Below are 16,673 nucleotides of genomic sequence, written 5' to 3' on the forward strand. Positions count from 1 at the left end.
CGACGCTCTAGCTTTGGCCATTCAAAGCAATAACCCTGGGCGACTTCGAGTCCTGTAAAAGGAGTTAATCATCGATTTCAGAATGTGTCAAGTTTATTGATCTTGTTAACAGGAAAATATGTGTGGTTACCTCGATGGGGAAGGAGAGCAGTTATCATCTAACCTGTTATTAGTTGGATGCTATTATTGATGCCTGAGCCAACAAAGATCTGTGTTGAGCGAAAATTAATCGCAAATGTTACCCCGCTGTAGTTTTCCAGGCAAATTTCTTGTGTCAGTAAATTTACTTTAAATAAATACACTTTTCTCTCAGTCTTGATTTTGCTCGAGATGAATGGGCACATTCTTTTGCCACAGTTCTGCCCAGCAATTAGCGCCAAGAACACTTAGAAAGCTGATCCCCTCTCCAGGTTCACAGCTGGTTTAGAGATTTGGAGGTTTTAGAGGTGAGAAGAGACCATTGCAGTTCTCCATCTAACCGTCCCGGGGACTACACAGGCTGCAGGACTTCTCTTGGCTATGTTATGTTCCAAATCTGGTGGGTTTGTATTAACTAGGGTGCAAAAACCCGAAGAAGCGTCACGTAGTTTTTATCTGTCTTTACCTTCTGACCATGCTCGCACTCTGTCAAGTCAAATGCCTTTATAAAATTCTAAATACACAAACATTGTAATCTGTACAACCCAACTCCTGACTTCACCGAAGAGCGGCTGAGAGATATCTCTTCCATAAGCTCCTGGGAACAGCCACCAGCTCGGTTACCGCCTCAAATCCTCTGTTGTTTGGGCTTCACTCCAGCTGTTGTGTCTTGCATGGTGTGAGGCCAGCAGACATGGAGTCACTTGGGTCTTTCTGGGATGTGTGCGAGTACCGGTAGTGCAAGGGTTAAGTCAACAACCGTGAAGAGATCGTGGAGACGTTGCCCTTTACAGTTCGTGGATGTGAGCTGTCTCGACCTGCCTATGCTTAAAAAATTTGGGTTTGGTAGGTGGTATCTAATGTCACCTTTAGTTACTTTCAGAATAGAAGCTCTTCTGTTGTATTTGCATGATAAATAAAAAAATGCATTTTCTCTGCGTTACTGTTGACAGTTCCACCATTTCCATCTTGGGAGAAACAGACTGGAATTATATAGCAGAATCTCTTCATCTTGGATTTAAAAGCCTTTTCTTTACCATTTGCAGTTACGCTAGTTTCCAAAATCTCCTTGTGCCATTTTAGCATCTCACGGTAAACTTTAGCATTTATTTACAATTTGATGTTGTCAGTTTTTCCTCCTCAACAGATGCAAACCAGCCCAGGCGTAAGTGGCAGATGAAGATTTGGTCTTCCCTGAGTGTACTGTCCTTTGCAGATTTGAAGGAAGTATTTTAGCAAAGATAAACATGAAGGAATGATCTGGAGAAGGTTTGCTTGCTGCTGGGAACTGCCTTTGGGGCAGTAGTTGGCATCAGGAGCTGCGAGGGTTTCAGGCTGATCTCAGCTGTGTGGGGATAAACCCGGAGGAGCAACAGGGGTTTCTGTGGAGTTGCTCCCTATTTCTCCTCGGTGTGAATAACACAGGAATGTTACTCCATGCTCGGCATATAAGGTGTTTTTGTGAGACAAAATAGTCAGTCGTGGTCTTGCCAAAATAAAGTTCCTCGGCTGGATAAAAGGAGCAACAATATATAAATACCGGTGTTTCCTTTCATTTTCATCTCACCCACACTGCGCGTAAATGGCTCTGCTGCATGGACGGAATGTGTGCATGCCTTTTTAAATGATGTTTGGCCTAATCCTCATCTAATTTTTTATGCAATCGTAAAGAACATGTTTTATATTACCAGCCCACAATCAGAGTTCGTGTTGATATGAACCAGCGTTTCACCTACTCAGAGATAAAAACCAGCTTTTAGATTTGATACAGTACAACTGCAAAAGTCTGCCAGGACAGACTTGATTAAAACAAGGTTCTAGAAACAGTTCTGTTATCTTAAAAAATATTTTCCCAATGAAGGAATGCATTAATATAATACACAACGTGCATATCACCTTATCAATACCAATTAATTTCAGAATTACAGCTGAAATTTTGGTGACATGCTGCTCAGCCCAACACCAGCCCTTCACAGAGGCAAGTCAGCATAATTGCTACTAACACACAAGTTGATCCAATTACTATTCTCAATTGCTGACACACCAGAATAGTGAAATAAAACTCAGTGAGGCACTTGGGAGAGTTTTAGTTATTGGTAAATATGAAAAAATTGAGTATCTTGCAAACTTCTTGGACAAGTCCAGACAAATATGTACCTTTTCCTTCTTCTGCCACTTATAAAAACCATGGTGCTGGTTATGAGGGAAGGAAAGTGAGGTTTTTGCCTTGAATACCAATTATTGGCTTTAAATGAGCTGCAGAGTGGCATCATCTTACATGTTTTCCACAAACACCTCACTGCAAACAAGCTGGGCTTTGCCTGGAGTGGCTCGGACAAAAGCTTTAAGCTTCCAGTGTTTCCAACTGCAAAATTAGATGTTTTCATCAACAGCCGAAAGAAATTGGAGGTCAGTATTTAATCAGTAATTCTTTTAATGCTGCTGCCAGAAAATAGGCAGGAAGGCACGTTGCAGCGTATTCACTTTTTGGGGGCAGCAGGAGGAAAATGCCTTTTTTCTTAGAAGGGAATTGGCCCATTTCTGAGTAGGAAGCTGCCATTTTTACACAGTTCAAATCAGGATTTTCAGAATTGTCCATCTCAAGGTTAACCAAAATATGAATATTTTGGGACCAGATATGAATATTCTGATCCCAGGCTGTTATGGAAGTGTGGTTACTTCATGCTCAGCTGTGCAGCCTATGTAGGGAGGCAGAATGCTTTCAAAGAAAACAAGTTCTCTGTGCCTTATCCAATTACCATGAGGGAATGGATGGGCAGATCTTAATTTTCACTGAAGCATTTTTTCGCTCATGTTTGTTGTCTTAAGAATGAGCTTCTTATCTCAGAAGCGATCTTTTCCACAAGACCTTCTCGGTTTAATATAACTCATGATGCCCTTTAAAGCAGACTGGCTATTCCCAGCTGAGGAGCCTCTATTTATATGTGTCTGTCAGGAGCAGAATTTATGATCGACCTGCAAGTTCCTTGAACTTTCAGTGTTTTCACAGTTGTTAAGCTTGACCAACCATTTCGATAAGACGAACTGCTTAAAACGGTTCTGGACTCACCAGCTACCCCCAGCTGAGTATGATGCTCATAAACCCAGCAACCCTCAGACTGCCCAGCAGCGGAGGAAAACACACTGTTCCCACCTTGACAGAATTCCTAGAAGGATGTTTAGAAAAATACGTTTTCCACTAGATTTTTGAAAGGAATCTGGAATGTTGGACCCTTGCTTTCATGTAGTTGCTCTCCATCCACTTCCGTACCTTGCAGTGCCTGGCCTCTCCCCTGTCCCATCAAAGGGAAGCACAGGTATGAATTTCAGGGCAAGAGTCACCCCACTGAGGAACAAAGCTACATGCCTGTAAAATCATTTATCTGCCGCTAATTACTGGTATCTGAGTTAGTACTGGGGCATCATATTAGGGTGATGCACAATGCTGAGCTGGTACAGGACTCGTGCGTTGGGACACTGGGGTGCTGGATCCTGTAGCCGTGCCCTGGGTTTGGTGTATGCACACCGTGTGCTCCGGCAGCTCTTTGGGCACAGCTCAGCAGTTCGGCTCAGCAGCTTTGGCAGGATCTGTGAAAACTTACGTTAAATAAAAGGAGCTAATTTTAGCAGTAAGTTTGAGCTTACGGGGGTTACCATTATTTTAGTAGCAATTGTGGACTATAGTAGTTAGTGATGGGGGCAAATTTTTTGTCAAATAATAGCTTAAACAAGCTAACATTATATGTATTATTTTTAATTAACTTGTACTGAGGCATGTGTTTCACTTTTAATTCAAGTGTCAGATTTGCGAAGTCTGTTTTTCATCATGCTTAAGGTTAAAATATTAGGTCACCAGAAGAAAGACCTGTTTGAGTCACAGAAGACAAATTAAATGTTAGAGGAAGGAGAGGGGAGGGAGGAGCAGAAATAAAGCCGTGACTTCAGAAAATAGGGTAAAGCAGGAAAGAGTTAGTGTGAGATAAAATGGGCTGCAGAAGTTCTGAAACTCCGTAAACCTGGTTACTATTCTCCCCCTCTTCTAACCACAGGAGTTCGAAGTAACCCTTGTCCCTGCTCTTTTCTCAAACCAGAGAGGATCCAGCTCCTTATGCACTGAAGCCTGGCTGTGCCACACTTTTGAGGTAAAGAGACCTTATCGTGTGGTATCAGTTGATGAGCGCTTCCTCCAGGGCCCCATTATGCCTGTAAAGAGGCAGGAAAAAAAGTCCAGACCAAGGCATCTGAAAGGTGACTCAACCCTGACTGCGTTTCTCTTGTATTGAAAGTTCTTTTTTTTTTTTTTTCTGATATATCACAGAGATTGTACTTTCCTCTACATTATGAGACAGGGGAAAATGAAATTTTGGGAGGAGATGCAGAATGTAACCTGCAAATTATTGCTCAGTGAAATCTGAAGAACCTCTGCAACATCATGTCACTAAATAATGAATAAATCTCTGACCACTGGGGATTTTTATCTGACTAGAAACTGAAAACAATCTCGAGTAGGTCCTGTGTGACATGACCTGTCTGTAGCCCTGTGTATATCCTCCTGGCAGACCCCGAGAGGCAGATGGCTCCTACGTGGGAAAGTGCATGCAGCACCACATAAACCTGTAGTAACTCTCCCATATGGCAATGCTCTAGATGGAGAACAGTCTCTGGGGAATATCAGCTTCCCGGCCAAATAGGTCACTTAAATACTTTTTGTGCATATGAAAGCAATGAGATGTTTGATTAAGGAGCTCCATCAGATCCTGTGGTTTGATACCACTTGTACAAGCAGAGCTGCACCAAGCTGTGATGGTTGGCGATGGGTGGCTGATGGAGGTGCGGCAGTCGGGCTGTAGCACACTTTGAGGCTGCCCATAACGTGTGTGTTCAAAGAAGTCTCAGTTATTACGGATTTGGACAAAAATCTGAGGGATGGGGCCGATAGAGGAAGTCTCATCCCTTTGCCTGTCTATCTTACTTCATGTCCAGCTTCCTGGTGCAGTGCCCAAGGGTTGTTCTCTCACTCCGTAGGAGATGGATGAGGATGTGCCATGTGCCATGTGCCATGGTCTGGTCCTGTCCTTTGGCTCCCAAGGGCCATCGAGCAAGGGCTTGAGCCCCGTCTGGACAGGGAAGGAGTCTGGTATCACTCAGGGCAGAGAGGCTGCAGGCGATTTGTGGGGTGAAGCTGATGATTGCTCCGTCAAAAACTCCTTATCTAAAGGTTAATGCCTGATGAGAGGTGGATAAGGAGCGTGTGTGTGTGAGATCATTGCAGCTCCGTGAGGGACTCCAGGAGGAGGGAGTGCTTTTCTGTGCAGCGCAAAGGTTTGATAGAAGAGGCAACATTTAGCACTTGTAATCTTATCCTGCTTGACTGCTCTTCAAAAACATTTTTCTTTTTTTTTTCCCTCTGCATCTAGAAACTCGGACGAACCGACCTTCCAAACATAACCTTAAAATAGCTTTGTCAAACAAACCATAAGTGCTAGAAGTTTCCTGCCATTTCCATAACTACAAGCATATGATTTGCAGTTCATCTTGAATAATGATGTTAGAAATCTGCCAGGAAAGATCCAAACGCTGTTACCAGGGTTGTTTCTAACCAGCAGCAGCTGCTGAGTGAGTGCACAGCTGGCTCTCTCCATCGCTTGCAGGAACGCCCTTTGCAGGAGGAGTTTTGGTAGAGAAAGGATTTTTGTAAAGTATTTAAGAGGAGAAAAAAAGTGAATCTCAGAGGCTAAGATCCCAGCTAATGTACTTATTTATTTATGGTCAGTATTTAGATGAATTGAGCTTTTGCTTCTTCGAAATGAGTCATTCTGATAGAGATGCTATAAACCTTTGTTGTGATGACAAACACACAGTAATTGCTTCGGTACCTCCTTGCGGAGGGATTAATTGCATGAAAGATGTATTTTATTAAGCTTCCAAAGCCGTGGATGCTGCCACGCTGCCCAGCTGAGGTTATTAGAAAACACATGTCAGCTCTCACCAGGGATGTTCATGTCTCTGCACAAACCTGCCTCCTTTCAGCACCAAAGTCATCTAACGAGAAGTGACTGAGGGAGGGAAGCGCAATGACACGCAGCTCCAAGAAACGCCCAGGACAGGGTCAGAGAAGTTTGTCTATCCGACTTTTAGCGGAGAATGGCCATAATGAGACCTCAGCGCTGGCCAAGGTCACTGAGTGCCATCCCACCTGCTAAGCCAGGAAAACACATCCCAAACTCACATGAATTTGGGGTGCTTTATCCACCTGTGGATCAGAGGCATCCTGTTAAACCAGCTATCAGTCTGCAAGGTGAGGTAACAAGCAAGTCAAGTACTTAGGCAGATCATATTTGCGTACCGATTTTTAAAATTATGATTTTTATTAGTTCTAGGAACCAGGTGTATCAGCAGTGCTGTGGGACTCTCTGAATTTAATGATGTCAAGGGACAGCATTATTAATTTTTTAATTTATGCCTGTGCTTTTCTAGTGAACCATTTAGACCCTGGCTGCCCTGTGACTTTAAAAGGGTGTCGAAACAGCAAGAGCTTATATTGCCCAGAACTTTGCCTTAAATTACACAGTGACGTGCAAGTCTGGGTAATTCTCTGCTTTTTTGCAAAGTAAAATGTAGCCCTCATATTTCTGAAATATCATTATGAAACAGAGCCAGTATGTTCCCAGTTTCAAAGCAAGGCACAAGCAACTGGGTTTTGCTCGTTGGAAAGTATGACAAAATATTATTCATCTGTTTGCTTTAAGGGATACATGCCAAGCCAAAACTCTTTTCCTTTTATTTTGCATGAAGCTGGAACAAAACACAATTCATTTAATGATGTACAACTAATTTATACAGTGCGTGTGTTAGATATATAGGTGCAGCTCTTGAGAGGACACAGGAGTCTGCCCGGTGCTGTGCGGGTCCTCAGCTGTGCTGGGTGACTTGCCTGTGACAGAGTGATGAGAGCTGAGCTGTCTGCTCACAATTCTGTTGTCCAAGCAGCAGTTTTTCCTTGGAAGAGAAGGGTATAAAACACTTGGTTGCCTGAACTAGGCATCGTTGGCTGCATTTTCCCATCAGTACTCTGCTTTTGGGTATAAATTATTTATCAGCCCTGACTAGTTCAGTGCTGTGGTAGAGTGTTGGGTTTTTTTAAGCAAGAAAAATACCTTTCATTTCATAAGTGAAAAAAATGTCTGGGCAGCCTTCACACAGAGCCAAAGCTCGCCCATCTCCACTTGGTAGATCACAGAGATAATGCAGCACTGACTTGCTTTCGCTCTTCAGGTGGGGTAAGCTTCATAAACCAGTCTGGCTCTGCACACGCCTTAATCCTGTGCTGGCTTTACATGGCGTCTTCCAGTGTCGCTGAACATTGTGATGTCCTTTCTCCCGGTGCTTTTATGAATCCTCACTGCCCCCAGGTACACTCACCTGTCACACGGCTGCTAGTTAGAGGTTTGGGTATCAAAATACTGGTAAGCCAATCATCCCACCTAACCAACTAACTGACTGGCACAAGCATAAGTAATATATCTTAGTGGGCTGGTGCTGGCACGGGCATCCAGAGGGAGAACCATGTTCCTACATCTTGGCTTGTGACCCTCACAGCAGTCGTTGTCTTGCCTTCTCCTATGTCTCTCCTTTGCCCATTTCCACTCAACATGTCAAAATTCATCCTGTATTTATGATTCTTTTTTGTTGGATTCTCATTCAAATCCTTCTTAAAGCAAAAGAAGGAGAAAAAAAAGAAAGAAAGGAAGAAATCCGTGTGCTGTGGTAGAAATGACCACACAGTGACACCATCTGTGAATTATGTCTTTTTAATACATTGGATATTGTAAAAATAAATACAACATGATCTCACAAGGTTCAGGATTTCTATTAATTTATGAAATACTTGTAAGTAAGTGACCTCCTGTTAAAGCCTGGTTACAAAGCATTTGCTAAACCAAGTTCCTGGACCCCTTGTTGACATTTTCTGGGAATGTTGTTTAGATTCGGGCAATTTCTGCTAGTTTAGAAAAAGACTGGCAAAGAGAAGACGCTGTGTTGGGAAGTGGACTTTGACGGAGGATCTTGCAGGAACAATCTGTGTTTCGAAGCCAGACTGCAGAGACGCCTGGGGATGGGGTGGATACTGTGCAGCCCCTCCAGGTTCAGCGCGAGCCAGTAAGAAGCAAATTACAAACTGATGGTTATTGCTTTTCCGCCGCTGGAAGCTGCTTTCCCTGCTGTGTGTGGGGATGCCTAAAAGGCATCTCTTTCAATCTCTTTCAAGACAGAGCAGTTCTCTCAGCTTTCAGGCTGCAATAGAGAGTGCTGTGCTGGGAGGCAGATCAACCTTTCGATTCACTGGAGCCGTCCCACCACATGCAGATAGATGAGACAGATATGGTCCATGTAACTCCCTCCTGTGGCATCCCAGTGTGAAGTTAGAGATTTTGGTCCTCCCTTTCCTTTCATATTTTTAAGTGTTTAGTGTGTCTTCCGTAAGAAACAGCTTCTCTTAATGGGCGTGCCTGCTGCTGATCCTGTGTTTGCCTGGAAAACAGCCACGGGGTTTGTGAAGTGTGGGAAGGGGCAGACGTCAGCCTTGAGGTAACCTTTACGGAGAGGAGCACCTCCATCGCACGAACAGATCTCCCCTGTGTTTCAGCAGCGCAGCCGTGCCACAGCAGTGCCAGACCCAGCGATGGATGGTGTTCAAACCACCCTCCCTTTTCTGAATGTGCTTTTTCATTCACTGTAAGACCTTGGCATCTGGAGCCATAAACGCTCTTGTGCTCTCATGTTTACATCTGTAGTATGCCAGAGTCCGATGGGATGAAAGACAATATCCCAGAAAGAAGAGCAGGGTCTCCATGAAGTCAGGTAACAAACACCAAGAGAGCCACCGGGAGGATCTGAGTGAGAAGCAAAGCGAAGGAGGAGAACCATGAACTTGCACTGGCTGTTCTTGGCTTATTATTTTGTTTCTGTTTCAGTAGGTGAAAAGCTGCTGGTGACCCAGGGCTGACAGAGGTAAACACTGCTAGCACAAAACAAAAGAAAATTGAGGAGGGAAAATGAACCCAAGCAGTGACTGTGAATTCTTTGTCAGTTGTTGGCAAAATTTTTGTGTGCTGTGACTTGGTCCCTCCTTCTGGCTCTGTCTCGGTGGCCCTTGTTGAGACCTTTGCCATCTTAACTGTATGTGAAGGACAGGGTCCTTTTACTGCTACAGACACTTACTTGTATTCAGATGTACCCAGGGAGTCATAAGTACCTTACTGCTCCTCTTGTAGCGAGGAGGGTGTCCGTCTCTTCTGCCAAGTAACAAGCGGCAGGATGACAAGAACTGGCCTCCAGTTGTTCCAGGGGAGGTCGAGGTTGTCCCTGAGGAGCCATTTGTGTCCCGTTGGGGTTGTGCAGGCGTGTCACAGGCTGCCCAGGGCAGTGGTGGAGTCCCCATCCCTGGAGGGGTTTCCCAGCCGTGTGGAGGTGGTGCTGAGGGACAGGGGTCAGTGGGGACCTGGCAGTGCTGGGGAGCGGTGGGGCTCGAGGAGATTGAAGGTCTCTCCCAACCTAAACAATTCAGTGATTCTATGATTACAGTGCTGATCTTTCTATGCAGCCTCTGTAATCCATTGAAAGAAAGGTTCTGGGCTGCGTGAAGACACGGTGAATCCCATGCTGATGCAGGCTCTAGGTTAGGTCATGTTAGTGAATTGGTGTGGGCACCCTTTGAAGCTTTTACTCAGTCTTCTGTAAACTTTGTGCTATACTTAATATAGTGTAAGGTTAATCTGTGGTACCATTATTATTACATGAAGCCAGAAGTATTGTCACGGTGGAGTTAGCAGAATCTAAAAGCAATGGGCAAGCTCCAAGATAAACATCAAGGCTGGAAATATTTAAAGACCCAAACAGAAAACAAGAGTGGAAACCAAATTGGAAAAGAAATAATCCTAAAATGCTACAGTGCTGTGTCATCTGTCAGTCATTACCATCCAGCACTTGCCTTTTTCTTGTGTAGCTTGTCCATAAAATTTAACACATTAATTGCTGAATCAAGCCTCATTTACCTCCTGGTGGAGCCAGAGGAGGTAATCCTTTTGCTGAGGGTGGCATCAGCTCAGGACCATGAAGCAGGTCCAGATCCTGTGATCTCCTTACAGAAAGCACATTAGGAATGCAGAATGGGAACCATGTAACAGGAATTGGCCATCTCAGCCTTCATCCCAAGAAACTGGTAGCTGTGTTTTGAAGGTGGCCGCAGGAGGTGGGGAATGGGTAAAAGCCTTGCAGGAGCTCTGCATGCTGTTGTGGGCTCCGCGTCAGGCTACGACTCTGGTTCTGGATGGAATGTCTGATGAGCAGAGCATGTTCAGCCTCAGCAGCAGTCTGTTCGGTGGGCAGTAGTCTTAGGTGGAGAGCCAGCAGCCGCCCCCCAAAACATGGTGTTGTGGGGAGTGGTGGCTCAGGCAGTGTCTATCCAGCAGAGCTGCAGCTGTGTTGGCAGCAGCGTGTCTCTCGGGCTGCTCTGGGTATCGTTTGGTACAGCTTCATTAGCCCCTCAAGGAGCAAAGGGATGCTCAGTGAGGCCCTAGGTACCAGATGTGAACACTTCCACCCCGAGCCATCTCAGAGAAAGAGCTGCAGGAGTGAGGAAGGGGAAGAGACACCATGAAGAGATGCAGAGGGGATTTTGTGTGACCCTTGATGGCTGACGAAGGGTGATACAGAAACGGAGCCTGGGAGTGAGATGGGGACACTTGTTCTTTGATGAGCATGTGCCCCACGCTGACGTGTTACCAGCCTATGATCAGGACTCCTGTTGCAGGAGCAGCTATTTTGAGCTCCTGATAGTTGTCGGAGCAGTAGGGGAACCTCACAGCCCAGTACTTCCCTTCTTTATCACCGTGCTCTGGCAGAGCAGCTCCAGGTGTGGAGACCAGGTAACCCAATCCTCTCTCTCAGGGGTCCTTCAGTCTCTGATGCTCCTCCCTTCCCCTTCTTATGGGGCTGATTGCCAAAACAATTCCAAGTAGTGCCTGCTCGATTTGAGCTACTAATCTGGTGTGAATTCAACGCTGGCATGCAGCCCTGGGGGCAGAGGAGGTGGCATCCAGCCTCTCCTCTCTACTCTAATCTTCACCTTCTGAGATTATCTCCAAAACCCTGCTGCCCCAGGCATTTCCATCCAGGTAAACTGGTGTCTCTGCTCAATCGCAGTCCTTGCTGCGTGCAGCTATTGTGGTGAAATCTTCCTTAGTTCAAAGGTGCTTTGTTGAAATGTTAATCGCATTCCTCCTGGTTTTGTCTTCTCTATCTAGTTGTGTGCGTAAATGGTAACTGCTTGATCACCTTCAAGAGCAGTTGTTATTAGGTGTAGTCCTTGGGTTAAATTCCATAGAAATTATAATAAATGAGTTACAAATTATATCCTATTAGGAGATTTATTGATACTAAGATGGAGAATTGGCCTCTGAACCTGCCGTAGGTATCATAGCTTTTCAGCTCAGGCTTCAGCTATTTTGTTTTCTCTTCAAGAACCAACAGAGTACAAATATTTTCACCAGTGCCGTCTCCATGCAGAAACACATGGACGTGGTTGTGTGCCTCTGTTTACATCTCAGAGTGTCTCTGTTGGCTGAACGCTATCCCTTACCTGAGGCATCTCACCCTACCATTGCTCTAGTTAACGAAGAGTTTAATTGGCAGTTTAAAGGTTGCGCTTTTGCAATCCTATTTGCAATGTACTCGGGAACATCTTGGGACCATCACCCAGTGAAGCCTGGACCCCTGCCCGTCAATTTGTCAGTTGATGTGAGATGTCTGTGGAAGGTTTCCATCTCTCCCATCCCTCTTTCCCACACCCCTGTCTTCACAGTCATAAATTACTGCTGTTCATTCGTGGTGCCTTCTCCCTGTGAGCTGGAAAACAACGTAGCTGTGTGAGTCCTCGCTACAGCTGGTAGCTCGGGAGGGCCGGGAGATCTTTGGGGTGTCCTGGAAGGCGATCCTAGCACTTTTGCCTGCTAATCCCATTAGCGCACCCTGGCCGCTGTGACAGGGCGCGGGGGAGCCCAGCACAGCCTGGCCCTTGCTCTAAGCCCTGCGCACAATGGATGGGGACTTCAAAGAGGCTAAATGTCATTTGCATTTCCAAGCTCTCACAGCCAAGGTCTTCAGGAGGGGATGAAAGTGTCTTTTGTTAAACTTAATGGCAGAGTTGATTAAAAAAGCTCTGATTTTTCCCTATTAAGGCATAGTCTGATTCTGTTAGACTTCTGACATCTTGGGGAGAGGGGGGGTGGGATGAATTCTGCAAAAAAAGAGCACACAAAGTAGCCTGTTGCCTACCCAATTGTGATCATACTGTGAGATATTCCAGTGTCATTCTACCTGATTTGAGTAGCTGTCTTGGGTGGGTAATAAATAACAAATTATCATCACGTTTTGATGAGGCATCTCCCTGTGCTGGGGCCTCGGCAGAACCAGGGTGTCTCTCTCCAGAAAATGAGTCCCAGATATCTCCACCTGGATTCCCAACGGAAGATAGTCAAAGGGCTGATTCCTGCAGTCGGGTGCATGTTTCAGTGATCACATCCACAAACCCCTCCTCAAAGCACCCCTCAAACTACCTGTGGTGTGCCAGTGCTTCGCTGTTGATTATCTGTCCAAAATCAGCAGCGACCGCTCTGGCCATCAGAGGTCTGGCCATTTCCTTTCTTTGCTTTGTTTGAAGAGTATTGGCAAATAATTTCACATCTGGATTTATGTATTAAATGTCTCCTATGTTGCATAAACCAAAGCACTTAATGAAAGAAATCTGCCTGTTTAACTCCTGTCTTAGCTTTGGTTCTGTTTTAGCAATAACCATTACCACACTCATGGAAGATTGAAGAAGCATTTCCTCCTTCAGGGGTATCAGTGCAGGGAGGGGTTTGATTTTCTGCATACCCTGTAAACGCTGTCTCTGCTAGCACGCCTCTTCCTGCTGTGTTATCAATATTAAGTACAAGTTTGGTTCAAAAATAGAAATCAGCATGTTAGCTGCTTTAAATAAATGTTTTTTTTTTTCCAGGCAGTTTATGTCTTCTCTTTTCATCAAGGCAGGGTGTATTCCTGAACAGATTCTTAAAGCATTCATTTCATGCAACATTAATGCGTAATCTGACCAACCTGAAATGCCACCATCAGTTTTTACCAGACAACTGAAGGGGTTTTTGAAAAAATTAATGGTCAAGGTCATGTTGAATATCAGGATAGAATCCTTATATTCACTTTGGGCTCATTTGTGAGACACCGAAAACTACCTGCAGCAGTGTGGGAATCCTTTAAGGTGAAAATCATCCAGGGCACAAAGCCGGTGCCGTGCCCCCTGCGCTACCTAAAGACCATATAATCCCTTATCACAGGCTCTTAATGGAGGGGAAGGCGGCCCGCGGGCTCCCGCGCTGGGTGAGCGTCACCCAGAACGAATCACGAATCACGGAGCGCCAGACAAACGCAGCGAGCCTCTCGCCTCGGCCTCCGAGAATACAAGTGCCAGCTCCCCGGAGCGACGTTTTGTTGCGAAGATGCATGTGAAACGTTTCACCCTTTTGTGTTTATGATTGATTTCAGTGATGAGTATGAAGAGGACGGGTTTTGCCAGCCCTACCGGGGAATCGCTTGTGCGCGCTTTATTGGAAATCGAACCATTTACATGGAGTCTTTGCATATGCAAGGTGAAATAGAAAATCAGATTACAGGTGGGTAACAGCTCGCTTCTTCCCCGTAAAGCTGTCTTTTCCCAACGAAGCTGCTAGAGTTTTATAAACCACGACACTATTTTTATTTGCTCTTTATTCTCTCTTGCTGGGACCTTCCCACCACACAGCTTGCCCAGGACTGCTGTGTTGTAGGCTGTCAGCGGAGGGAGTCATCTGAACAGTGACAGTCTGAGCAGCCTTCTGCTCAGCCAGCTCCCCCAAAAGAAAGTGATTTTCCGAGGAAAAGGGGCTGTGTATTTACGGCTTCTGGGAGTCTCAGCCAGGCTACCTTGTACTGCTGGGACCCAAGCAGACTTAAAAGTGAAGGCAGACCAGACGTAGTTGGTTTTTAGGAGGTTGAGATCATTTAGGTGCTGGAAGAGGCTGCATAAATAATCCAGCAGGTAGTGTTTTGCCTTCAGATTTAATAAAGATCAGGTTTTTGTTGTATTTGTGGAAAATGCCATGCTGATGGGGGTGCTGAATTCAAACTGAGGCCCAGAGATATTTTGATACTTCTGTATTTTTTTAAATCAGTTAACCTTGGCCACAGTTATCATCTTCTCTACACTCAGATTTTCTCCTGCTGTCAGAATATTCCAGCTTTCTCTTCTCTTCCCTTAGAGCGTTCTGCCTTTGTCTCCAAACATGTCAGCATTGCCGAAAAGGCTTTTGCATTGCTCACAGGAGAGGCCAATGGTTTCTACACAATCAGCAGTTCATAATCTTATACCAGTTTGTCTGAAAAGTCCTTTGGGGTGGTATGACAGCTGTCATCTCCCGTGATGGTACTGGTACTGTCGTCCTTCAACCTACGGGAGCTTTGGATTTACCTGTTGGGCAAAAAGCATCCAAAAATTATGTGACTTTGCAGACCATTGTAAAGTATTAGGGGAAATAAAAAAAGAATATTTAGGTTTGGGGGTTTAGTAACATGCCCAACATTAATCCTGTGTTGAGAAGCAGATGTATTTTCTCCATCAGCGAAATCAGCAGCGTTAATAACTTTTAATGTAATTAGTGCTCTGTATTTGCGGAAGGCTCGTTCATCCCCTCAACATCTGAGAATAATAGTCACAATGGGAAGTGAGGGTTATACTGGGAAGGCAGGAGCACAGGAGTAGAATTCCCACCGGGTTAAGTGAAATCCTTTTGTATATTTTACAGCTGCCTTCACCATGATTGGCACTTCCAGCCATTTGTCGGATAAATGCTCCCAGTTTGCTATTCCTTCGCTGTGCCATTACGCCTTCCCCTACTGCGACGAGACCTCATCCGTTCCCAAGCCACGAGACCTCTGCCGCGATGAATGCGAAATTCTGGAGAATGTCCTGTGTCAGACAGAGTATATTTTTGCAAGATCTAATCCCATGATTCTGATGAGATTAAAGCTGCCCAACTGCGAAGATCTTCCCCAGCCAGACAGCCCTGAAGCTGTCAATTGTATCCGGATCGGGATTCCGATGGCAGATCCCATAAATAAAAGTGAGTGAAAACCGTCAAACTGTGCAAAAAGTACCGCTGTGAAAAGGTTGGCTGTGAGGGTTGGTGCATCAGAGCTGGAGTTTTGAAAGCTCGCAGGCACCGTGCTCTCGAGTTGCCCTGCTCCAGCACCAATCGCAGCACAAACTCAGAAATAACTTCTCAGTTTTTTCCTTTAGCTGCCTGCGGGCTCACACTAAACGCTGTTGCTGTTTATTGGTTTCACGTCTTTTCTAATTCACGTGAAGCAGGTTACAATGACAGTGTAAGCACGTGAATACGTCAGCCGCCCTGTCCTCCCACTGCAGCCCAGTGTGCTCCAGTAGGACCATGGGTGCAGTATAGGGGTGCTGGTCAGGAGGAACATTTGTAGGGCTGTGGTTACGTGTTCAACCCCCCAGACCTGTAACAGATAGAACACTGTACACGCAGCTTCACTATCACTTAATTGCTATGCAGTAGAGTCCTTTAGAAACAGTTGTTTAAAGAACATCGTGGTCCAGAAACTAGTAGGAACTGACTTTGAGAAGCCAACTGGGAAGAAATTATGTGAGAAGATGCTGACTACACGCATGCTCAAGAATAGGGTTCAGCTAAAGGACATTCAGAAGCAAGCCCTAAAGACCACCAGGGACCCTCAAAGAAGACCCCAACCGACAAATTACGCATGCGTAATGAATATGTGCATATTATAATGAGTTCTGGGAAGTAGCGTGAATATGTGTAGTCTTTCTAAGTAACATAATACCTTTTCATATCAATACACTACAGAATTAGTGGCTACTCTACACTCGGTCTGCATGATCTGAGGCACAACATCTCCGTGCTCTGCAATAAAGAATGCTGCTTTCTAAAACTCTAAACCAAGTCTTAGAGAGCTTCTGCAATCACTGACTTCTACGTGATCACTGTCCCAGCCTGTACAGCCTGATTTTAGCCTTTGGCTGAGCTTGCTCTTTGATCGGGCTGGACTGCAGCCTGTTCACAACCCTTCTACATCTGAATAGTCAAATATAAAACGTGGCTTCCACAAATTCTCCACCTTCATACGAAAATAATGGCTGCGATTCAGGTTCCTGCTGTAGTTTTTACTTCCTTTGTGTATCTTATATTAAAATCACTTGGCATAAGCTGTTTTCATTACAGGAGCGTAAGCTTTAAATCCCCCCAGGAATGCGAATGCAAAGCAGGCCCTGCGTTACAGCCGCAGCAAATTGGGAGCCCGTGCTCCCAAACTGGGTTTCCCAGCCCCGGGCCAGCAGCAGCGTGCTGGGGCTGGGGGATGGCAGTGGCTCCCCCCCCCCCGGGCGCGGCGGCCGCCGG

The 16,673-nt window shown here is 45.4% G+C and overlaps 1 protein-coding gene across 1 annotated transcript in view; it reads left to right on the plus strand.

The window, feature by feature from the left end:
* The window catches only part of ROR1 (receptor tyrosine kinase-like orphan receptor 1), a 53,401-nt gene that overhangs the window by 25,476 nt on the left and 11,252 nt on the right, over positions 1 to 16,673 (plus strand). Inside the window, exons 4-5 of the mRNA XM_010135625.1 lie at positions 13,741 to 13,868; positions 15,036 to 15,353. Of these exons, the coding sequence (XP_010133927.1) occupies positions 13,741 to 13,868; positions 15,036 to 15,353 (446 nt within the window). The remainder of the gene's footprint in view (positions 1 to 13,740; positions 13,869 to 15,035; positions 15,354 to 16,673) is intronic.

This window comes from Buceros rhinoceros, unplaced genomic scaffold (assembly GCF_000710305.1).
Source record: "Buceros rhinoceros silvestris isolate BGI_N320 unplaced genomic scaffold, ASM71030v1 scaffold17534, whole genome shotgun sequence".
Classification (NCBI taxonomy): Eukaryota; Metazoa; Chordata; class Aves; order Bucerotiformes; family Bucerotidae; genus Buceros; species Buceros rhinoceros.